The 26,311-nt window shown below is 40.0% G+C and overlaps 1 protein-coding gene across 1 annotated transcript in view; it reads left to right on the forward strand.

Moving 5' to 3' along the window:
- Positions 1-26,311, forward strand: part of kcnq5a (potassium voltage-gated channel, KQT-like subfamily, member 5a) — a 104,955-nt gene that overhangs the window by 63,958 nt on the left and 14,686 nt on the right. The window contains exons 2-9 of the mRNA XM_083897878.1: positions 14,473-14,563; positions 16,791-16,917; positions 17,470-17,645; positions 18,271-18,396; positions 19,473-19,583; positions 20,975-21,070; positions 24,285-24,379; positions 25,122-25,148. Coding sequence (XP_083754004.1) covers positions 14,473-14,563; positions 16,791-16,917; positions 17,470-17,645; positions 18,271-18,396; positions 19,473-19,583; positions 20,975-21,070; positions 24,285-24,379; positions 25,122-25,148 — 849 coding nt within the window. The remainder of the gene's footprint in view (positions 1-14,472; positions 14,564-16,790; positions 16,918-17,469; positions 17,646-18,270; positions 18,397-19,472; positions 19,584-20,974; positions 21,071-24,284; positions 24,380-25,121; positions 25,149-26,311) is intronic.

Genomic DNA, 26,311 nt, shown 5'->3' on the forward strand with positions numbered 1-26,311 from the left:
GCAAATATTTTGTCTGTACTGTTGTTGTTGGTGAGTTCAGTTTGTTATATGAACATTATTCCTGAGTCTCTGTGACATATTAGGAGGATTTTATGATTTATTACATAATGCACCTTTAAGACAGACTGGTGGCATTAACAAGATGCACAAAATTGTATACTCACTAGTCACGTTAACAAATTAAAAGACCAACTTTTAGTGATAAGAAACTGATATTACTTAAAAGCAAGAAAAACAAATGATATCGTGGTGAGACACAGTCTGACTGGGTACAGGTTCAGGTTAGGGCTGCAACTAACCATTATTTTCACACTCAATGAATCTGTTGATTATTCTCTCGATTAACCGACTACTTGTTTGTTTGAAAAATGTTGATCGGCCTTTTTTTTTAAAACGTGGGAATTATCAATGTCTTGTTTTGTCCATAAACCGAAACTATTCAGATTTAATGATTTCTTAGTTGGCAAAGAAACTAGAAAATATTCACATTTAAGAAGCTGAAAAATCAGAAAACTTAAAAATAATGAAAAAAAAACCCCTCAAAAAAATAGTTGACGATTAATTTATTAATCGATTAATCAAGTAATTATTTCAGCCCTCGGGTACTGTTATTACTTTTCTTCTCGTCAGCAATGGCCAACAGCAAGTTCTGCTTCATATTTCCACTGTCACACGTATGTGAAAAGTCATGTTTCTTAGGTGAACAGAGACAGAGATTATTTCTCCTACGTAGCTCAAACAGGAATTGTTTTCATTCAAAAACTGAAATCTATTAATATGGACGTAGCTACAAACATATCCAGTTCACATCTGGATGGATGTTCCATCTCACGTCACCAATTTCCTGCCTTCTCTCCACTGTCATGTCGTTGCTATAAAAGAATCATTAGATGCTCCAAAAAATACTTGACAAGCATGCAGAACCGTGGCTGTTGCCTTTTAACCGTCACGAAGAATACTTTTCTACATTGTGTTTTTGCACTCTTCACTTGAACGTTAGTGGCACGTATGGGAAATGTCCACTCTTGCAGGGAGGGGGGAACGAGCGTCAAGTATAAGAATTCAATTCACAGTAAATCTCTGACCTTTAAAAAGAAAGCTCGTCAACACACTTAATAAGATTCACAAAAGGCTCAGCTTGAGAGGAACAAGAATAGAATGCTGACTGATCTTTTTTTGGTTCTTTGCTTAACTGTCCTCAGTTAAGCTGCAGGGGCATTGTGCTCATTTATTCATAGGGGTTTTTTTTTTTCAGATCATACCAGCCACGTCTGATTAATGAGCCTTCACGCGCATGTCGGTATCTCGTGGTTAAGTGGCATTAATCAAGTCTGCCCACGAAGCTCAATGGACTTCCTCAGACACAAAAGGTGCAACGCCATCTGTCATAATGTGCACAATAATGCTGGCTAAGTGGAAAATGGCAGTGTTTAGACCACAGTGAGAAGAAGGAGGAAAGTGTATCTGTTAAATGTACACAGAGAGTTTGTCATTGAACAGATACACTACCTGCAGATTTGTTAGTGTGCAGCTACTGCTAGTGCCTTTTTTATTTCCTTTGGCTCGGAGATCGGTTTCGATAGATAACCACGGGTCCTCTGATTACTAAAATGATTTGAAAGAAACATTTTGATGTGAAGTTCAATGGAGAGGAAGACGGAAGCGGAGCTTCCTCTTCCTTCTCTTCCACTTTCTCGACGACTATGGTCTTTTGGTGGTTTAGGCATGTTGTGCTTTTTGCTAAGGTTTTTAAAGATCAACTGAAAATAAGCAATTAAAGATACAGTTTGATTCTATTTCCTGCTCTCTCTCTCTCTCTCTCTCTCTCTCTCTCTCTCTCTCTCTCTCTCTCTCTCTCTCTCACACACACACCCACACACTCTCAGTCTCTTTCTGTCATTCCCTCTCACTCATTCTCTGTGCGTCTCTGTGACATCTGCTGCACAGCACTCTCTAAACAGGAGTACTGAGACGAGTGCTGATACGAATCTGATGTATAGTGTGTGCGTGTGTGTGTGTTTCATGAACCCTAGCTGTTGGCTTTCTCTAACAGTATGTCAGTCTGTGTCTAGTTAGGGAAAACACACACATACACACATACACACACACACACACGTGCGCACACACACACTAAAAGCTTTCCAACTCTTCTTGCACCCTTCACCCATCCTCGGTTCATCCAACATCATGGAAAATTGGCCTCTGTCCACCTCTTTCTCTCTCTCCGTGCCCCTCTCCCAAACTGGACTATCTGTCTCTCTCTGACTGCAGTCACATAACTTCTAGATGTGGGATAAGAAAAGGACTTGCTGCTTTTAAATCTGTTATATTCTGTGCAGGGGTTTTTTTTTTTCCTCTCCTCAGGTTCCAGGTCAGTTTCAAATGACAATTTCAATATACATATATCAGTGGAGTGACGCATGCTCTGCATGCATCATTCAGTATTTAGGCATACCCAATCATTCTAGCGTCTGTCATATTCCCTGCCGTGGTCACTTTGTCCACTTTAACAATTAAGGTTTTTTTTTTTCACCAACTCAGTGGTTGGTGTGGTCGCTTTATTGTAGAGCCGTGTGCAGTTCATCAAAGGTTTGACCGTCTTCTCCAGGCAGGCAAAACACGCAAGTGTAGAGTTCTCAGTTCTCATGCAGACCTCAGCCTAACACTATCTCTGCTCTTTGCTTATTCCCCCTATGTAAATGACAATCAAATCATTTTTGACATGTTCCTGAGCCAGAAGAAGAAAAACTGATACTCGCATATCTCAAAATGTATACATTTACTCAACTGAATCCATACAGAAACCAAAAAGGAAGCATCAGTATGCACCAATGCTCCATTGGTGCATACTGAGTGTTTAAAGCGGAACTAGACCGGAAGTTCCTATTATCGCTGTTTTTTTGGTGTGTATCTGAGTCATTACCTTGTTTATGAAGCCCTGACGGTTCGAAACAAGCAGTTCAGCCATTGCTGAGAACGTTGTGTTTTATTGTAATCTCGGGCTCAACGAGATCACTGAAAATCCCGTAATAGTTACGTAAGCAGCGGTTCTCCTGAACAACCGATTGTCCTGCTCCGGGCGGTAATCCGGGCACATCCGGTTACGTACATTGAACCGCAGAGAAGAAGAATAACGTCCGTTGTGGAGGTGTTTTACGAGCAACAGTGTCTTCTGACTCTGGGTCTGACTCCGGTTTAAAGTCATAAAAGGGACTGCGGCGGGGAGTCGTGACGAAGCTATTTTTAAACACTGTTAAAACAATGTTTTGATAATGAGGAGCAGTGCATCCGCCGTTCCAGAGGGGGGCGCTGCGCTTCTGAGAACGGATGTGCTGGATAGTACTGGCCAATCACAAGACTCTGTCTTCTGGGGGTGAAAGTTCACTCTGAAATCTCGCAGCAGAAAAACACTGTCAGAAAAGAGGATTACTATCGGCTAGTTCACAGCAACTAGGAGGTTTTTGACCATAAAAACAAGTTAATATATGTAAGTAGACCTCCATAACTAACATTTATGTGCAACAGGACCACTCTATGTGACCTTTAACATGTTAAACACTTAGTATGTTTAAGTAGTGGTGAGTCTAGTTTGCTCTTATGTTGCTTATATAATAAGCAACATAAGAGCAAACTAGACTCACCACTACTGTACCTTTGAAATGTCACATGCCTCTGTGGTTTATCCATTATATGCTGCTGACATCAAATGAAGCACAGAGATGTGATTGGTGTTTGTTTTCCTCGGGTTTCTTTGAAGTTCACTTTCTTTGTTGGTTCTGCAGCATTTTGAGGTTTGAGTTCGCTGATCTGGGTTGATCCAAAAATGGCTCCGGCAACCACAGTAGGGACCGAAGAGGAAAATAACCAAATGTTGATTTGCCATTGTTCTGTGAATGTCGGAGCCTTACAATTGTCCAGGTCACTAAAAAGAGCAATGGCTTGAAAGAATAAATAATCAGCCCCTGGCTCACATGCATGCATTAGCAGAAGTAAGTATTTATGTGCTTCCTTCATATGACCTCAAGTCTCTGATATAAATATAATTTGAGAATGACTATCCTTGTAGATCAACATTACACAGAACTGCATGTGCAAAGAAAATTGGCTTGTGCAGTGCTGTGTCCTTGGCCCGGCTCTGTTTGGTCAAGCAGTTGCTTAGAAATAAAACCGTATGTTTTATTGCTGCCATCATCAGGTGAGATACTGCACTCGACTGGATAAACACAAGGATTAACTAATAGACTGTTGGCAAGGAGTCAGCGTGCGCTCCATCCCTTTGTACCATTCTTTTCCCCTCTCTCTTTCTTTTTCTTTGTCTCTCTCTAACCTTAGTTCTTCTTCTTGTCTTCCTCTCTACCTCTTTGCATTATCCATAGTCCATACAACAGTTCAATGTATTGCCATAGCTATTGATTAAATGGAAACAAAATCAGGATAAAGTGTCTTGTGCAGACCATCGTTTGGCTTCTCCTCTGGTAGAGACATTATTGAGAGACCTTTCTCGTTAAGTAACATTAGGTGTTATAACCATTAGCTGCAGCTCAGTTTAAATACTGTAAGTGCTAACTAGAGTGTTGAAGTTATTGGGTGTGGGCTGTAAATGAACATTTTGAATGTTCATGAATTGAGTGTTTAACATGTTAAACACTCAATTGCCTAAGCTCTGATGACACAAAATTGTCTTTTTATGATTTAAAGGTCACATAGAGTGGTCCTGTTGCACACATATGTTAGTTATGGAGGTCTACTTACATACATTAACTTGTTTTTATGCTCAAAAACCTCCTAGTTGCTGTAAACGAGCCGATAGAAATCCTCTTTTCTGACGGTGTTTCCCAGCCGCTAGATTTGAGACTCAACTCTCTCACCCAGAAGACAGAGTCTTGTGATTGGCCAGTACTCGGAAGTGACATATTCAGCACACCAGCTCTCAGAAGCGCAGCTGGATGCACTGCTCCTCATTATCAAAATATTGTTTTAACAATGTTTAAAAATAGCTTCTTCAAGACTCCCCGCCGCAGTCCCTTTTATGACTTTGACCCAGAGTCAGACCCAGAGTCAGAAGACACTGTCGCTCGTGAAACACCTCCACAACGGACGTTATTCTTCTTCACCCGTTTCCGGTGTTTACATAACTGGACCGGGTTTTTTCAGAGATCTCGTTGAGCCCGAGATTACAATAAAACACAGCGTTCTCAGCAGTGGCTGAACTGTTTCTTTAGAACCTTCAGGGCTTCTTAAACAAGGTAAGGACGCAGATACACACTAAAAAACAGCGTTAATTGGAACTTCCGGTCTAGGCCCCGCTTTAATACAATATAGTTCTTGTGTAATTTACCTTTTTATGTTTTCAGATTTAGGCGAGCCAAAGGTCAAAGCCGTGATTGCCTCGCAAAACATGTTTTTGGCCTCTTCAACAGAGTGGGAAATTGTGAAGCCTGAAACTGTTTTGATCAAAGGAGGTGTGCGATAGTCGCTGTAGATTCTGATGTACGGATCTATCAAACACTTTCTTTCAAGGAAGAAACATAAAGGGCAAATCACAGCCTCTGCTACTCCACTTTCATATCGGAGAACCCGCTGTTTCACAAGATTCAGCATCTTCTCCTGCTGCTCTTCTTCTTCCTCTCCTCGCCTCTGAGACATTTACTCATCCAAAGCTCCTCTTGCTCCCAGTTTCTGCTTCTTCTTCTTCTTCTTTTTCTCTCCTTTCATTCGTTTGCTGTCTCTTTCCATTCCCTCCCTCCATCTTGATTGAAAGGGGACTCGCAGCAAGTGCAGAGAGAAAGATGGAAATAGATAATGAAAGCAGATAAGATTGTTGAAAACTCTTGGGTACTCCAGTCACCCAGTGGATTATTATTTTTTTTTTAAACAAGTGTTTTTCGTGCTTGGTGTCAAATCTTCCACTTTAATGTGACTTCTGAGGGGAATTTATCCACATGTCAACACTTCTGTCTCTAAAGTTGTGTGCACAGTAGACTGTGTAGAGGGAGTTTTTAATTATTCATCCACTTACATGTCTCAAAAAGCAGAATTTACACACACTGTCGCATTATTATCGCAAAAACATTATTATGCTTTGTATGACGCGTCCTGTTTTGAGAGGGTAGAGTAGTCAAAGCTAAAAAACAAACATGCATTGTTTCCTAACTGTATAAACCAAATCTGTACTATAGGGCTGCACAATTAATCACAAAATAATTGAACAAGCACAGTATCCAAAATAGGAAGACACTGCATTAATATGATCAAGATAAAAAAACAAAACAGCATCATGATGCAAGTCTGCAGTGCAGCAGGAATTCTGGTCCAAAAATCGTCAGGTGAGAAAAATGTTTTCTTGTTGACGCCACAAAAGTAAAATCACCATGGTTTCAATATTTTTTGGGGTGTGGAAATAACAATTAAGATGTAAAAATGTATCAGTCGTACCATTACAAAACAATCAATAATATAATTTCCTTTTTTTTTTTAAGCCGTATTGCAGCTCTAATTCAACACACCATTGTATAGCATTTACATTTATCACAAACAATCTGCTCACTCTTACCTAGACCTAGAATAACTATGTCGTTTGGAAAAGGAAAGTATTATATTTATTTATTACCTTTTCTTAAAAATAAGAAAAAAAAAGTCAGCTGCAACTGTATGTTTAGGTTCAACATTACCGTGGGGCAAAGGTTCAATAAGAAACAGTTTCAGAATCAACTACTGTTTGTAGTTGTACAATTCTCCTACGTCTGGTTTGCATTTGAAGACATGACGCTTGTAGTGAAACTGCCTTCCAAAGCCAAGGCTGCAAATCTACAGAGACCTGATTACTCACACACACACACACACACAAACACAGAGAGAGGCTTTTCAGCTTGTACGGGAGAAGTGCAGGTTTTTTGGCTGTATATGGTTTTGTCTGTGTGTCCTCAGGTTGTTCATCAGCGTTAAACCACAGGCAGTTTGTCTCCGACATATTATGCACCAGAGTGGGTGCTCTCTCACGCCCGCAACTCGTTCAGTGTCCACTGAGGACGTCAAGCGGCAACTTCCCCAGATGTCAGTCTGACAGTGTGACGTAAGAGCAGGACAACACTAAATGTTTAATTAAAGGAATTAACTGTTGTGTTGAATGGAGCGTCAGAGTCAAATGTCCTTCAAGGACACTGCCACTTAGAGATTCTTATTGCAGCTATTCAATGGTACAGAACATCAGTAAATCACTGTCAGTATTAATGTGCACTTCTAGTTTTGCAGTGCTTTTAAATAAATATGGAAAAATCAGGTTAGCGTTCACTGTTAATTCAGCATATCTGATGACATCAGGTGAGCTCAGCCCTGAGGGAACATGGAGAAATAGGGATGAATGTTTTGTTTCCAGATGAAATGTGATGATGATGTTTCTGCTTTGAGTCAAATAGCAATGAATTTAAATGATGATTTGACACAGGCCAATGTCATTACACACAAACTGTGTCGAGGAAATCATCTCGTCTACTTTCCTGTTTTGACTGGATAATAAATAATACAGTTTGTCAGGCAAGTTTCATCAATAGTGAACACAGAGGGGCCAAAGCTAAAGCTAATTGATTGTTTACATTGTATTAATATTAAGTAAGTACAATTGCAATTGCACCCAAAAGTGATGTTATACATGCAAATTATGACGCAAGAATATCATCCCAGACTTATCACTTTAAACAACAATCAATGAAGAAGAGTTCAATTCAATTCAGCTGACCTGTGAATTTGCCTCACTGAACCAATGGCTGTTTATTTCCACAGCGTGGAGACTGTTCATGTGTGTCAGACACCTGAGTGAGGACATCTGCTCTTACACTTCTTCAGTAGTCGATGAATTTGACTGAGCTTCACCGAAGCAGCTTTAACTCACTTCTTGATTAGTGTAGCTGGTGGAAGTCACTGATATGTGAGAGACCTACAGACGATCATGGGGGTGATGTGTGAAGCTCTCAAAGAGTCTAACTGACTTTGAGAGCTTCACTCATCTTTGTTACATCTTTGTTGCTAGCATGTAGTTCTGTGTTCTAGTGTAGTTTTAAGTTGTATATGTTGTTATACTGTTCATGTAAAAGCCCAACTGGGGACAAGAGTTTTTCTATTCTACATCCCATTGGGAACTCATGGGTCAGGACCCAGAGTGAATTCCAATTCCTTGCTTAACCCTCAATTTCAAAAATGCGCGCTCCCTCTAGTGCAAGTGCTGTCCTGATTCTCAGGCAAATTAAGTTGAGGACCAAGTTTAAGGGCTGTATCGCCCTCAATATTGAGATTTTCCAAGACCACCCTTGGGAGCAAGGTCTACCCAGAATGCATTGCGTGTTTTTACATAACAAAGATGGCGCCGAAAGCAGCGAAACGAGTGCGCTACAAATGAAGTCTTTTCTTTGTTAATAGAGATATAAAAATGATGAAAACCATTGTATTATCTTAGTTTAGGCCCATATTATGGATTACTGACGTCATTGTTGCGTAACATTAATTTTTATTTTACGATCTTTTGTCAATAGTCGGTTAAGATAAGGGTTGAGCTTGAGGATTAAGATTGAGGGTTAAGATAGGAATTGGCCCTTAGTCATTTTTAAAATAGAGACTTTATTGTCTCCATAAGGAATCCCTTTTTATTGAGTTGGTGTGAGAAATAAAAGTAGGGTGAAACACGACAATTCAGGTAAACTTACCCTAAAAAACAAGAAAGAAAAAAAGAAAAGTAGTAATCCAACAGATGTAAACAAATTGGCATGTGGCATCCTTCCTCATCACTCACAGCCACAATAAATACAATAAAAGAGAAGTCATGACCTAATATAATAATTTAATCACACTTTCTTGAATATCAGTGAAACAAAAGTGGTGTGAGTGAAACCCATTAGGCTTAATTTCAATTTAAAGCTTTCATTATACTTTATAATGTTTTCTTTCTTTCAGCAGCGGTGCAGTTTCATCCATATTCACATTCCTGCCAGTAACTGTAGATAGTTACTTATATAGTTGTACTAATGTGAGGCTTTAAATTTTAATGTACAGCTTTTGTCATTTATATTATGCAGAACATCAGTCACACCATTTATTGAGAATTAAAATTCAAGAGTTTGAAGCAGCCTTTAAAAGAAGAGAGTGACTCACTCTGGGTGATGTCATTATAGGTTGGCTCGTGTTATGCCGTGATATAGAGAATAATTAATGATAATAGCTGCCGTGGAAAAAGTCAAATCCAAAACAAATCTCCTTTACAAAGTGGAATTAATCACAGCAACAGTCGGCAAACAATCTAATTACTGAACAAATTTGTCTTGACACGCCTCAACACATGCTCACGTCTCCGTGCACATGTTGGTATCAGCTATTCTTCACAGCGAGTGACCGATCGAGAGGCTAATTCACCCAGAGGCCGATCAATGCAACAGCATTATTGATCGCTCGTGTCGTCGTCCCTTTGAAGCCTCTCGTTCATCACGTCCCTCTGCGCACACTACACCTGAGTGTGTGAGTACACATTTAAGAGATAATAATAAGTATAATATGTTAAGAATATACCAATTTCAAATTAGATGAAGACAATTTAAGTGGATTTGTAGATATTTATCCCATTAGTCACGACCTCAGAGTTGACGTGAACACACTTTAAGCTAAGGAATGATTATAATTTGAAGGCAGACTTTACTTTCTCATTTCCTAAGAGATGTTTAAGGACCATCTGCTGTTCTTGGGGAGGTGATGTTTGTAGCTGGTTACCTTGAATGAAAAATAGCATCCAAAACAGACAGATTTTTGTACATGTGGCTGTGTGGTCACTGCCGTCAGAGATGGCAAAGTTAAATATTGTACTGTATATGTAAATGAAAATTGCAGAGGCGGTTCAAGGTCTCTGAGCGCAGAAATGATGCAGGTTTTTGTCTTTCAGACTCGCAGATTCGGGGGTTGTCTTTCACTCCTTTTATTCATCGCCTCCAGGTCTTGTTCTGCTGTGTGAATGCAGAGATTACAAAGGAACAGAAACATGTTTTTCTCTCTCGCTCTCTCTCTCTTGTGGAAGCTGAGACCTTGAGCTGCAGCTTTTTGAATTATTTCTCAGCTTTATGCTGCGCACACACACACTCACTTGACTGTATTAAAGTCTGTTATTTGTACAGTGAATACTAATTCAGATTTCCACTTAATTTCTCATACTTAAACCATTTTTTGCTTTCATAAACAGGGACTGTTTTCTCAAGAAAACACCTTTTAAAAATTGTGTTTTCATTGCAATTTTTCTGCATATATCTATTATTCACTACATGGACTACACTGTGGAACAGGCTCTTTATCAGCTTATCTTCATTCATTTTTTATCAAATCCCTGCCCTGAAGTGATTATGTAATACATCCATATATTCACCTGAGAATATTTATTATTAATTTATTCAGTGAAAAGGTTTTTTTTTTTTCGGTCAAAATATAGCATGACTTTGAGTTTTCATACCATGTATTATTAAAATACTCTTGCAGTGGGTGGGCACCAGTGTATATAAATAATAAATTTCCAAAATAGTGTCAGATCAATTGAAAAAAAAATACAAATTCATGTATAACAATCAAAATTGTTGCTTAAATATTTTTTTTGGACCATTTTTATTATATGAGACACTTTATCTGACATGTAAAGTTCCAGTGTGTATCATTGATAATGATTTATTGGCAGAAATTGAATTTATTAACCATAAGTATGTGTGTATTTGTGTATAAAACACTATTTCGACTGAGTTAGTGTTAGTGTTGGAGGTGGAGTAATGTCATTTTACCACGGGACATCTGGCCAATTTGCATGGGATAAGAAATCTCAGTAAAACTACCACAATTAGGCGAGGTCTGTCTTTTACTGGACCCAGTCGCGTGACCCCATATTGACTCCAGCAGACAAGGCATATGCTCTGTCACCCTAACCCTGTGACCCGGGGTGCCAATGAGGTCCTGGGGGTAGTAAACCCCGACCCAGCACCGGCTATGTACAAACACCTTCACCTCGACGTCCTGGGCACCCAGTGGTGCTCGATTTATGCACCACTGTCACCTCCTGTCATCATGTGCACATGTCACTGCTTCTTGATATCACAAATCGCAGACACACAATCAATATAGCGCCTCGATCCATGCTTGAAAATCCGTGGAAAAAGGAGATGACGGAATATATTTATTGCTGTATATACTATCACCTGGGGTAATTTTCCCAGACCTGCAGGTATAGGTCACCGTTATTTTTACTGACATCATCTAATAATGATTACTGACATGACACATTCGGACTGAACTAAATCAATGAGAAGCTCTGGTAATAATGAATTTAACCAACCTCCTAATGAAAAACTAATCCCGTACGAACAGGCCTTACCGATTTAAACTAAAATCTATTTACGCTTGTGTAGCCTTTGAATAATGTTTCTGCAGAAGCCTGGACAGTCAAACCAGCCAGAGCATGGGTATTTAAATCATGAGGTTTACAAAGCAAAGAGGAAGAAGTATGGCAGTGAAGCAGAAAGTGGAAACGGCAGAGCGTTGTGAAAGTGTTTACAGTGTCCAGACACTACAGTGAGAGCCACTGTAGTGCCCTGACCCACTTGAGAAAGGGAGGGGTGAGGGAAGGAGTCCTCTGTTTGTTGTAATATGCAATCCTACTTTTAGATGTCCCCTAACTGAAGCTATGAAGCTGTAAACAAGAAAAACCTGACCTAAAGATATCAAAGAAGTGTCATAGCGTGACAGATGCAAATGTTGCTCTCTCATTTGGAGTCAAAATGAATCCATCCATCCATTTATATCTTTTAGGGGCCACGGGTAAACTGTAGCTATTCTCAAAATGAATCACGTCTATACAGAGTGAGACAAACAAACAGCTCCACAGTAGTTCACTCATACTGTTGACATTTACATTGAAAAAGAACAATGCAACGATTGAGCAAGAACAATTCATTCTTGACGTAACCGGCACTGGATGGAGGACCACTTTCACATTGTTGACCACTTTACACTCGCACCGCGACACAGACCTTGCTACCAGAAGTGGATGTTTGTAAATGTGCTCTCCAGGCTCGCAGTCTGTCTGTGTGACAGTAAAGAGCTGTTAGTGACAAAAGCCACCATTAGATGCAGATGTGGCTCCGATGTTTGGAGCGATGGGCTCTCCTCTGCTGTAACTCAGCCGCAGGTGCACATGCTGTTCATGTGCGCGCACACACACACACACACACACACACACACACACACGCACTTCCCTGCTGATATTTCTCACGGATCCCATAGAAAATAAATGGTTGCATCAATCATGAAGAGGAACCAGGAGAGTACAGAGAGACGGGGGCAAACTAAAGCAGAGGCACAGAGATGGAAGCAAGAAAACAAAGAGAATATAAGATTACAGAGAAAGTAAGGCTGAAAGCCAGTAACATGGATATAGTTGCAGTATTCCATTGCTTTTGAGATCTTCTTTTTCTTGGCTCTTGTCTCCTTCTCTCTGTTATACCCTTCTCCAAAACAGTGTAAAGGAGTTTAACTAAATCAAGAGGGAAGGGAACTGCGTTGTGGATGCCCACGGCCATGTAGCACAAGAGATGAAGAAGATGATGACATAGAAGAGGAAGTAGAAGAAAAAGAAAACCTCAGAGAGATGGAACAGAAAGTTGAAAGGGGTTAAGAATGCTGTACTGCCATGTCAAACACCACAACCAAGCAAAAACCAAAGCTCTGTAGAGATGAGAAGACCATCAATTTCAGATAGACATATGGCATCTTTAAAAAGCAGTGGAGAGGTAATCTGTAGAACAGCAGGCCGGAGCTTGTAGCAAGTACATATGTTGCCTGGGAAGCTGCCTTCTGAATTTGAATTTGTATTTGCTCATTAATCATGTTACCATATGACGGAGAGTAGTTTCTCAGCCAGCGGAGGAGGAGGAGGAGGAGGAGGAGGAGGAGGAGGAGGAGGAGGGGGGGTATTCTGGGTCAGGATAAAGATAGAGAGCACAAAGAAGTCTTTGGTAACAAGTCATTTTGTAGAATCATCTAATTGAAAACTACATTTAAGATTTCCTCAAGGTGTTATTGTCACATTATTAAGATAATGATGTTTAAATGAGCTGTCAATAGAATATTCCATTCATATTCTTATTGTCATTTTACAGAACATAGTGTGATTATGACTTGTTGTTGTCTATCACATCCCAGTGGTGGCTCAAGAAAATTTCGGAGGGGGCAATTTTTTCTGGTAATGATTAAGGTGACCCATTCAATAGGTGCATAAAGCAAGACCGTATCAATTTGTTGTTAGATGATTAATAGAGTCCTCCTTGTGTCCACTAGATGGCAACTTGATAAACAAAAATTATTTACATGAATCTAATGTTGTATGATGTAAAATAGCTAAACAGGACACAAGATGTGTCCAGGAACCACATAAAGACAGTGGCAGCATATTAAGTCAAGTATTTATTAACTGACCAAGGATCAAGAGCTTTCACAACTTTTACCAGATACATACAACAAACGTGACAAGATAATCACATCAAATTATTCATTAAGTGTAAAGGAAAGTGCAGAATTTGATCTTTAGATGTGTTGCTAAAGGCATCTTACAATACTTTCTTACACAAAACAGTCCGATTGTCTGATTCGCGTGAAGTTTAACCTGCAGTTAAACCCTGAGTGATACAAATACACTAATGAACGTTGTCTCAAATGACTGCTGTCCGCTGCTACGAGCCATAAACAGTTAACGCGTATGAAAGCGTGAACTCCGTGCCACTAGTGAAACTTACAAGCATGTTTGTGCCTGCCCAAACATCGTCATTGAAAATGCATTGGAGAGAATGTTTTCCGAATTTATTTTATTTTTTTTAACATGAGAGTCAATGGGAGAATATTGGGGCGATTCTCCACATCAATACAATCGCCCCAGAAGAGGCGGGACCATAATACTTGTCTTGAATCTGATGATTCTGATTGGACAATGACAGATAATATATCTAGAACACTGATAACATCTTTTGCTGGCAGTGACAGCTGAAAGGAATAATAGGACTAAGTACTAAGACCTGTTTTTTTTAGGGTAAGGGGATAGTTTTGCATTCTGTCTGTGAGAGTCCTCACTATGAATGAAGCATGTGTTGCAGTAAAAACTGCTATTGGCAGGAACCTGTCCCTGGAGACGCTTGTTCATTCTTTTTTTTTTGTAACATCATTGATCAGTGACGTTGCCAAAGAAACTTGCTAATTGACTCTGTCAAGGAATTAGCTTTGCAACTGTATCAAATTCCCACTACCATCTGTTGCTGTGAAATGGGTTTGTTTGCCCCCCAGTCCATCTACGTAGTCGGTATGTGGATCAGCTGGATCGCCATGGTAACAGCAATACAATAAATGGTGAAGCTCTACGCTGTGCTATATCTTAATAATGTTGTGTGTGTGTGTGTGTGTTTTTTGTCTCCACAGATTTATCCTGGTGTTTGGATGTCTGGTTCTCTCCGTGTTTTCCACCATCCCTGCTCACCAAGAGTTCTCCTCACACTGTCTTCTTATTCTGGTAGGACACACATGGACACACATGTACACTCAAACACACACACACACACACGCACACACACACACACACACACACACACACACACACACACACACACACACACACACACACAGGAACACAGAAACAGATGCAAATAAACTTTATATCACTGCTATCCCAATAAATGCAACATGCAAAAAAAAAAAAACATGTCTTTAAACTAAAGTTTGCTAATATATTCAATTTCTGAATATTTTTAGATTTATTTTTCTCTTATGTGACACCAAACTGAAAACCTTTAGTTTGTGGACAAAACATTGACATGACATTGGAGGATGTCAGCATTTTGAAAGTTTCACCACTTTTTGAAGTTTTATAAAACCAACCATTATTCAATGGATCAATGAATTGCCAGATTTATGTAAGTGCAATTATCCACCAAGGCCGTTAAGTTTCCCATTGTGTCAACATACCCTTGACTCCGGTCATAGATTTGGAACCCCATCAGAAATTATTTCTTTTTTTTTGTAGGCCATAACCTACAGTACATGCTCAAATTTTTTTTATTTAAATCTGTTAATTAGTTTTTGAATTAATGTTGCTTACTTTCGCACTTAAATGTGAAGAAAGTAGTTTATAGTGACATCTAGAGGAGAGGCTGAAATTTACAACAACGAACTGCTCCTCTGCTCACCCCCTCCCTTCCCTGAGCGCTACGGTATCCTCAGCCGGTCAAATGTCATCCTCGTCATCTTTCTCCGTATTTATTCAGATGTATGTGTGTCTTTTGTATATCGTATTAGCACTGGTCTTAGACATGCAAGATAGTGAAATTAATTGATATATTTTTTTTCATACTGTGTTAGCGTTCTAATGGCTAATAGCGAGCTAGGTGCGTGTTCACACAAACTGTGACCGCAATAACTGGTAATGATAGTTATTTCACATAGCCGTTACGAGACGGGGCTAGCAGGGAACGTATTTATATCTGCAGAGCCATGTAAACCATGTTATTTTACATGACTTTTTGAAACACTACGAAAATGAAACAAAAACTCTTATACAGCGACTAGACAATGCAGGAGCATTGTGGATTTTGGGTCATATAAACCCATAAATACTACGCAGTGTCCCTTTAAGGAAGTATTTCCTATTAAACTTCATTTTGGTATTTTTTTTTTTGTTTGAAATATGAAGTTTGCCGTGGGTTTACAGGGTAATATATGCTACAATTTGTCTCAAAAAGAAAACTTAAAAAGACAGTTAGAAAAAATAGCCACTGCTTATTATTATAGCTGCAGATTAAGTACTTCTTGAAAGATTTTAGTTGTTTTAATTGTCACTTAATTGTGACTAAAAGAACCATTAAGAAAAAATGTCTATTCCAGCAGGGAAAAGCACAAGTGTAACTACTAACAGCAGCGATGGCTGCTGCACTGAAGTGTCACAGCAGGTCAAATTAGTGAGCTTGCATAATAAAGAAAAGCTGTGGAACTGGCACACTTAGAAGAAGAAACACAGCTATTGTTCGTGGTGTTAATTTCACGTGGGGATTTCCTGTCAGGAGCACGTGGCGTCACCGTCTGAATAAAAAAAATCATGCACAAGTAGTCCCACTGAAATTGTGATAAATCAAACGTATCAAAGACGGATTAACACACACCAGATAATGCTGTTAGAATATGAATCACTGTTGCATGAATACAACAAGAAGACAACTAACGAAGTAATCCAGACTACTGCACATACCGACAAGAAGACTGAAAATATGCTTCAGGTTTAAGAATGAAGCATTTTGAGGTTAATTGTCAATCAAAGTAAAACTCCTTAATAGCTGACAGGGGGCATATCGCCACCTAGTGTAATGGAGGTGGATAGACTTCATTCAATAGGGTTAGGGCTAATCAGTAATCTCCAGTAGTGTTTGTAAACTGAGACAAGGACAATTAAATGGTGAAGCTACAATCCTAAACTTAACTACACATAGAAGCGTACTGACGATAGAACACCCTAAATAATAGGCCTTCAAGTACAGGTTGTGTTTTACTGCTCTTATTGACTTTGTATTACTGTAACCTTTCAATAGGTTCACCGCATGTGTGAGTGTGCTGTGACTTGTGTGTGAGAGTTCATTATTTGTCAGTGGTAAAAGACTCAACATCAATAAAGTGCATTCATTATCTTATCCCTTGTGTGTGTCTCTGTCTCTGTGTGTGTGTGTGTGTGTGTGTACGTGTATGTCCTGCAGGAGTTCGTGATGATTGTAGTGTTTGGTCTTGAGTACATCATTAGGATATGGAGTGCTGGCTGCTGCTGCCGCTACCGAGGCTGGCAAGGACGCCTCCGCTTCGCCAGGAAACCTTTTTGTATCATAGGTAGGTGTGTGTGTGTGTGTGTGTGTGTGTGTGTGTGTGTGTGTGTGTGTGTGTGTGTGTGTGTGTCACAAACCTATGAAATGAAACATTAAGTTTGTCTTACTTTATTGCATGATTCCAATATCTTAAAGGTTCAAGGGGGTTATACATTTATACTTGAGTTATTATGCTGTTTGCAAAGATAAAGAATTTTCTTTTTTTTGTTTATTCTTTTTATCTCCACTTCAGTTTCTAATTGTTGACATTGATGAATAATGAATACCCATTGGTTCAGAGTAGACTGGCTCTCCTTCCTTCTTATGTAACTCCCTAAGGGAGAAAGTGAGTTTGCTGATGAAATGAATGAGAAGAAAAAAAATGGAGCAGTTAAGTGTTGCACACATTATTGCAGAAGAAGAAGAAGAATAACAACAGCGATGGAAAATGAAAGAAACAGCTCACAGAGAATCAATAGTTATAGATGGTGATAGATGACCATGTGGATAGAGTTTGGTGTGTCCACCTCAGTCTGTAATATCGTGACCTTTGACTTTTTCCTTCTCTCACTCACAGACATTATTGTACTCATCGCCTCCGTTGCTGTGGTTTCAGCCGGTAGTCAGGGTAACATCTTTGCCACTTCTGCACTGCGTAGCCTTCGCTTTCTTCAGATCCTGCGCATGGTGCGCATGGACCGCAGGGGAGGGACCTGGAAGCTTCTGGGATCTGTAGTTTATGCCCACAGTAAGGTAAGGTTGGTGTCAGATCTTTGTGTCTTCTGACAAACTTTCATTTTTAAAAAAATAAGCTGATGGCAGGCCACATGGTTGGTGTAGTGGTTTCCTTTTGCAGCTCAGATTGGCACCAGCACCCCCGAGACCCTCATGTGGAAGATAAAGTGGTAGAAGATGAATGAATAGTAATAAAGCTGTGTGCACTGTGAGAGATGGAGGCAACAGTAACAATGTACTAATAAAGCAAGACATCTGCAAATAGGTTGGAGTATGACACAGAAATGCAAATGAAAAGTGAATTATACTAAAAAAAAAATGGTTCTTTGTGCTGCTGCAGTATACACCCCAATGCTCTCTCACTCAGGTCTGATAGTATTGCTTGACAGAGCCCGTTTTCAGATGAAGGACACAGCATGCACATAATGTTGCATCATTTCTGCTCACAAACACCAAACATGCAGAATTAATAGCATCAGTAACAACAGAAATCATCAAAGTTACGCACTGCAGCTTACTAGATATTGCATGTAGTAAATATTCAGCCTCCAGTTGAGATAAAGGTCATGTTACGTAACAAAAAGGTCGTTATAAAACTTACGTTTGTCTGTTTTTACAATGACTTGTATGTATTTGTATGTAGGAGCTGGTGACTGCCTGGTATATTGGCTTTCTGGTGCTGATCTTCTCCTCCTTCCTGGTCTATCTTGTGGAAAAAGAATTCAATAAGGACTTTGCCACTTATGCTGATGCACTGTGGTGGGGCACGGTGAGCACACACACACACACACACACACACACACACACACACACACACACACACACACACACACACACACACACACACACACACACACACACACACACACACACACACACACACAGAACACTCTCAGTGTGATTGCTAAACATCATTTTTAAATGCAGTTATATACAATTTAAGGTTTAATTGGATTTTACTCCACCAAATGTCTTTTTTCCATGTCCCTATTTAGATAATTCATTAGATTCAGTTTGAGTTGCTCCAGTTTTTACGCCAAGCGACACAATTAGAGTTGTTTTTTGTTGTTGTTGTCTTTTAATTTCTTTGTGTTTTTCTGACAGCAGTGATTTATTTCCCTTAACTCGTTCTGTGTGACCTTAATGGCGTCAGTAATACGTAGATTAAGAGAAGAGGCTTTTGAAGTCACACATGACTGACTGCACTGCACTGTTTCCTCCTGTATCTAGAATCCATTACACTTTCAAAATGTTGCAGCAAACAACACACAACAAAAACACAAACGCAGAGAGAAGAAATGGCTCAGTCAATAAATTCAATTTTCTCCTGCTGTCAGGTGAGACTGTGTCCTGTGACCTCGGATCATCTCTCTGGTCGACACTAAATGCTGTTATATCGCTTTTTTTCTGGGGGAAAAAAACTTAATTTAGCCTGAAAACCTTTGAAGGATTACAAGTTCATACGAAAGCTGAAAGGGGGAAGTAAAAGCACCTCACCTCTGAGATTTAGAAAGTGCAGTCCAGCTTGTGTAGCAATGTGGATTTTACTTCTGAATGATATTCAGCAGTCATCGAGCTTTTCCCAGTGTGAACTGGGAAAGAAATGTTGTTGTTTTTTAACACAGAAATGTGCAAAATGTTTGTTCTTTGTTCTTTTTTGTATGTTTCAGGAAAATTCATGTTCATGTATGTTCCCATTTGCATCAATAGCAGCTGTGTAGTTTGAGTCCGCTGACTTCCTCTTCTGTATTTACTGACTGCTGATCATTATAGTCAAGTGACACTACAAGCGGATGAGGGAGATAAGAGTTCAGGTTGCCTGAGCGTTGACCCTTGATCTTTCAGATCACCCTTACGACCATCGGCTATGGTGACAAGACCCCGCAGACGTGGACAGGACGCTTGTTATCAGCCGGTTTCGCTCTGCTGGGAATCTCCTTCTTTGCACTGCCAGCCGTGAGTCACACAAACATTTAATCCACAGCTATTTCTAAGGAGTTTTATTTTTTATTTTTGGACGCTTCAGATTTCACCCCTTGCCACTACCAATTAGCCCTGCTTTCTGTTTTGGGCGTTCACATGTAGGGTGTAGGGTGTCCATTCATAGGGTGTGGGACTAACTAAAGTCTAAGTGACTCTTCAAATAGAGATTTTTCAAAGGCACACTTCCAATGGAGGGCTATGAGATATTTCCCAGATTGGATACATTGGATAGCAAGTTGTGTAGCTATGTTAACCACAACAGCATCTGTTTGCAGTCTTTTGTACATACCACAGAGTGGTGAAGATGTTTTTAATGCAGACAAGTGCATAATAATTCCCATTGTCCACAATAGTGATGTAAATACAGCTTGAGTGATTTGAACTTGTTTTAGGCTGCCATCAGAGGTGGGTAGTAACATTTACTACACATTTACTAATACATTTACTCCGTTACAAATAACTTTTTTGAATATATTGTAATTTTAGGAGTATATATTTGAAGAAAAAACAGTAGTTTTACACCGTTCCATTGCGTGCCCCTGTGCGCGATCTATTTCTGACGTCTTCAGCCAACATTTCTATAACGTGACTATTTTAACCAGTCAAAACACAACTTTGGCTATGGCTGACAAAATCTTGCTGCCAGTTGAGTCACATGACAACACTCATGTGACTCCGTGCCGCATCACCAGCTGTTAGCTGCAGATTTCGGCTCCAAGTGGATTTAAAACACACCAGCGGCTCATTGTTTAACCATGTCTGACACCGGCTCTGGTCTCCTGTCTCCTGTGTTGCTCTGAATGTTTCAAAAATAAATCCAGAGACACTCTTGAGTAGTCTTTTCACTGCATACTTTTACTCTTGCTCGAGTAATTCTTTTCATGAGTACTTTTTGGCTACTCTACCCACCTCTGGCACCCATTGGCAGGAGTAACAGCCGGGCAGCTGGATAATTTACAGGGCTTTCACCATAAGAGAGGCCACCATGGGGTGTTGCAGTAGAGTAGTCAAACCAGGAGATAACCATGAGTTGGGTGGCATACTGAATCAAGTAAGTCTTGACTTAATACAACAGAACATGATCAGAGAAGGATAGCACTCACATTTCGTGTAACCTTTGTTGGGGTGAGGGAAGAAGAGACAATATTGATGAGGTCTAGCTATTAAGATTTTCTCTCAGACTGTGGGATTGTCTGGCTGAAATGCGATAACATGACGCGTCTTCTCACGCAATGACGTGTCATGTTTCGGAGCGAGTGGTAGAAGGCTGTAGAAGTTTCAAGTGGCACGGGGGCGAGGGGTTGGGGTAGGAGTAAAACTGAGATTTGGCCTCAAAGTCAATGTGTATGTGTTTGCACGTATAGGGTATCCTTGGGTCAGGATTTGCCCTGAAGGTACAGGAGCAGCATCGACAGAAGCACTTTGAAAAGAGGAGGAACCCAGCTGCCAGCCTCATCCAGGTACGCTCACACACACAAAGGCCAAACACAACAGCAGCAGCAGCAGCAGCAGCAGATGAGGACCAGTGCGAATACAAACAACTTTCTCTCCTTTTATATGCACATTATCATGTATTTGTGTGCACTACATATCTGTTTTGACCACCTCTTTCCCTTCCCATTCACTGTTGGTCTCTGTGTCTGAATAAAAGCATGAGAGTGTGTGTTCACTCTCTGATGAGAGTGTTAGGGACACCCTGAAGTGTGTGCATGAGTGGTTTCACCTTCTATCTCCCTATCAGGTGTTTATTAAGGATGTAGTTAATATGAGGGTCTGTGTGTGTGTCTGTGTCTGTGTGTGTGTTATACCAATCTACCCACTGTCAGGGTGTGTAGTTAATGATCCTGTGTGTATAGTCGTGTGAAGCACCCTGACATCTCTCTCAGGTCCACCAGCAATACACACTGCTGAGATTTGTGAGCCGTTTCCATGGCGATTATTCCCTGGGTAGATGCTCCTCCACACTGTCACTCATTTTAATAGACAAGAGCAGCTGCATTACTTTCCAATGAACAAAAAGTGTGTTATTTCTTGTGTGGATTCAGTATTTAAATCCAAAAAGTTAAAAGTTAACACAGTTTTTTGAAACTGCATATTTGGAAGAGGAAAAAAAAAACAACTACTTCAATACCTGGGCTCAATGATGAAGCAGATGTGTTTGTATTACGATCAGTTGAACTACACACTGAAAAAGCCACTACAGGGTGTAAATAATAGGACACATACACCTATGTGTGATGTTGTTAATCACACAACGTGATTGTACTGTTATAAATTTCATGCCACAGCTACTTTTAACCAATCTTGACTTCACATATTTGATTTAGTACAGATATGTCTGTTTTTATTATAGTGAATGACAATGATATGACATATTGCGATAATTTTGCAATGCTATGAGCAAGGTTTTGTGATGTTTTCTCCCCAAAGTAGTCTATTTTTTAAGAAAAACTCTCTTAGTAAATATACAAATGTTATACTGCTGCTAACTTGTGGTCGGAGGCTTAAATATAAACACAAAACCACTGTTAAAAATAACACTGTCAAGAATTCTTATTGGTGTATTTTTGTTTTCTTACACCACTACATAATAAACAGTGGTTTCTTATAGAGGTTTGCCATGTTTTTCCGCTTCCAAATATGTTTATAGAATTCAAGGACAGTGTGAATCTGTCTAAAACACGGTCTGATATGTTGAAACATTATTGATGTAAATCTATATTTGTTTTGTCTGTCCTCCTTGTCACGAGTCAATATCACTTTCTTGTGGAGCCCAATTGATCCTTGTAATAATCCACTGAGGGAGCGTTTTATCCCTCATGTCTTGATCTTGTTTCTGTTTTATTGGCAAAATCTCAAGCACCTGGTCACTGTTATCTGCCAAGCTCATAACATTTCCCTCAACAGGTAAAAGGAAACTTGGAAGCAGCTTTAATGTGTTAAATATGTGGATGATGTTACTGTTCTATCCATCATTTCACTCCCCTCATCTCACACAACTCTCCCTGCTTTAAACCACTGTGTGTTTTGTGTTTCTCTGTCTCTATGCTGCGTAGGATATTACCACTGTCTGCGAGCCTGAACAGCTGGTCTATTCTAAATTTCACCTGCTGTAAAAACTATTTTGTCTACTATCTGTAATTTCAAAACCAGATTGAGCAGACTAAGTGGACTGTAGAGGAATGACGACGAGCAGCCAGACTTGACCAGCGTTTGGCAAGTGGGGCCGGTGTTAATTTCCCACCCATGTGCGTAAAAGTGCTTATATAAAAGCTCATGTCACAAATCCTGTAACCGCACCATGGCGTCGTCATGGAAGTTCAATGAGTAATCATTTGAGATTTACAGTAAAGAGAACAACTTGTTTCAGTGATTATGGCAGAGTTAAATATTTTTTCTGTAGAATGGAATAGCTGAATAGACAAAAAGGAGCAAAACAGCCACACTTTGAAGCAGAAGTTTTCATGAAAGAAAGGGTGTCTGCTGTGCACCTGCAGTGGGGGTCACTGCTCTGTTTAACTTTGAAATTACTTTGATATAGTTTTAAATATGTCTCTTCAGTATGAAGCTGCCCTGCCTGGATTAATCAAACGGTCGTGTTTGTGACATTTGCGTCATATGTAAATGCGTGAAAGTGTGGTGAAAGATCAGTTTTACGGTCTAATTTGCGTTCTCTTGAGATGTAGGTCTCACCAGCAGCCAGTGTGGCTGCTCTAATCAGTTAACCTGTGCACCTAAATGAAAAGTGAGATGCTATTGTGAACTGCTATACATGGTCACACACAAAACAGTGATCATGCTTATATATATATAGTATATTATTATATATATACAGTATATAGTATAGTATATAGTATATAAGTGCAAACAAAATACTAAATTGTGGCCACAAAATACTCGTAAAATTGTTGGTTAAGTATCATTCCCATGAACAACTTGAACAAGATGCTGTTATGTAATTTTTGTGAATATTTATTTATAATAATTGTCAATAACTTCAGTATAATACATTGTAGCGTTATTAAACAACACTCTGAAAAAAATATGCCTTTATAACAAGTGGTACCTTGATTAAAATCTTAGCTTCCACTTACAGTCCACTGCTCTGAGGACCTTCCAGTATGGGCTGCCAGCTGGTAACATCCTACGACACGTATATTTACGTGTTGGCATTCTTTCCTTTAATTTTCCTCACTGTGTTTGTGCCATTGCCCCTCTGTGTCTTGCATGTGTGTTTGTACTCGTGCGTGTACATGTGTGAATGTGTCTGTGTCTCTGCTCCCTCCTCCACTCAGGCGGCTTGGCGTCTGTACTCCACGGAGGGCGCTCGTCCCTACCTCAGGGCCACCTGGCACCACTACCAAAGCTCCCTCCCCCCCCACAGGCATGTATCCCCACCACCACCCTCACCTCCACAAGCACCTCCATCACCCCCCCCCCCCCCCCCTCCGCCCCCACCTCCCTCCAACAACCCCCCCAATCACAATGCATCGACACTACCCCAAAAAACTAATCAGCTTTTTTCTTTTTTTTCCCTCCCACCTGACTTTCCTTTCCTCACTTCTTACTCAACTTAATCGCCCCTCCCTCACCAATTTTTTCCCTCACACACTTTTACCCCATTAATTGTTTAATTCATCTTTATTTTATTTATTCTTTCGACTCTGCATGTAGTGTGTCTGGCGTAGTTATGCTGCTGATGAGAACTCGGTTTCCGTTGCTACCTGGAAGCCTCATTTGAAGGCGTTGCATACCTGCAGCCCCGCCAAGTAGGTAACAACTTACAGACTTACAAACATGGCCGCTGCTGCTCAGCCCTTCTCCTCATTTCTCATCCTGCGCTGGTGTCTGCTCATCTACTTCAGTGTAGCTTCTTCCTTTTTTCCATCATGTAACCCTTTCCTCTGCAGAATTCTTCCTCAAGTATAACTTTATAAACAATTTGAAAGTTGAAAGTTGTTTTTTTAAGCATGCATGGCCTGTAACACCCTCATAACACTCAGACAGGTATTCAAAACCTAGATTGGCCCAATTCAACATTAGAAATTGGTAGATAAACACCGCAATGTACAACATTAGTACATTCAGAATATTTTCTGTGACTCAGAGAATCAGCCGCTTGTTTACACCTGCATGTACAGACCCAGTGTACATACGTGCACTTGGTCGTGTTGTACTTGGCTCAGAGCTAAAACACGTCAGGACTCGGTGTGAACAGTGACACAAACACAAACTCACACAAACCAGATTGGGTTCCTTTACCTCTCTGATTTCCACACTCGTCTTCAGCTAACACTCTAACGCCTCACTGTGCATGGCCATAGCTTGCATGCGGTTGGAAATACTTAAGCCCCTTTTGATTGAGGTTTCTATTTCTCTTTGCTTCCTTTTGGCCTGATGCCTCCCATATCCATTAGTGGAAATGTCTGTATGAAGCTGTATGACTCTGCTGGAAAACTGATCTCTCTTCCTTTTGTCTCCTCCTCCTCTTTATCCCACTAACCCTTGAAGGAAAGAGCAGGGCGAGACTACCTACAGGTTTGTATGACTCTCAGCTGTACACACACACTTTTATCTCTGAAACTGTGAAATCTGAGGATGTACAGACACATGCAGGGTATTAGACGCATGCAAAGGATGAGTAAATAAACAAATGTATCTATTTGTTTGTTTATTGACATTTGGTGACATTTGGGTGTTGATCGGTGGTTTGTTTGTTGCTTGGTTTACGAATTGATTGGTTTAGTATTTGACTGAACCCTTATTTAACCTCGAGGAGGAATTCAAAGGTCAGCGTTATTGGACAAAACACATGCTTCAGTTCATGTTTATGTTGAGCTCTTTTTTAAAATTCATTAATTTTATGATGGAGTAACCCAGGACAGCAGTAGGAAAACATTAGAAGTTCCATTGCAGTCATACAAAATAAACTTTTACTCGACATGACCATTAATATTACTGTGGACAGTTAAATAATAACAAGGTGTATGTGTTTCTGGTAAAAGGAAACCAGAGATGACAGGTCAACATATGTTCACTCGAAACACCGGCAGATAAAATATTCCACCAAGAGATGCTGTGTTGTAAAGGGAAAGTTCAGGTTTTTTTTTTTTAAAAGTGTTTATCTACACTAACTTCACTGAGCACGGCGTCATTTCTGTGAACCGTTTACCAGCCTCACCACTCGCTCTCACTGATAACATGGCTGCCAGCAGGGGGACATAAGAGAAAACAGATTACGCTTTCTGAAGCCTGATGTTTCACCTTGCTGCCTTTTCCCTGCTGGAAAGTTCGTAAACAGCTCGCTCCTTGCTCAAAAGTCTGTAGTAGAAATCATTTCTGCTACAGAAACACAAGTTTCCAGGCGGAAAAACAGTTGTCTCACGGCTGAGATAAAGCATAACATAGACTTAGGCAGGTGTTCATTTTATAACTTGAGCATTCCGCTAAATTCTCTTTTCCCTTCTGTTCTGTTCTTCTCCTGGCAGCCGTAAGTTATTACCAAGAGTGTGTGTCCACGGTCCCATGCTGTTTCATTCAGTGTTGATAATGTGTCAATACATCACACAACCACACTTCAAAAAACAGAATGATCCCCTTTAGTACACAAAGTAACATGAACCCTTTCTCGTGAAACCTCTATGATGTTAAATTAGATTTAACATCATAGAGATTACTTATCCTTTTTATTTCATTTTGCT

This window comes from Microchirus variegatus (assembly GCF_963457635.1).
Source record: "Microchirus variegatus genome assembly, chromosome: 11".
In the NCBI taxonomy this organism is placed as follows: domain Eukaryota; kingdom Metazoa; phylum Chordata; class Actinopteri; order Pleuronectiformes; family Soleidae; genus Microchirus; species Microchirus variegatus.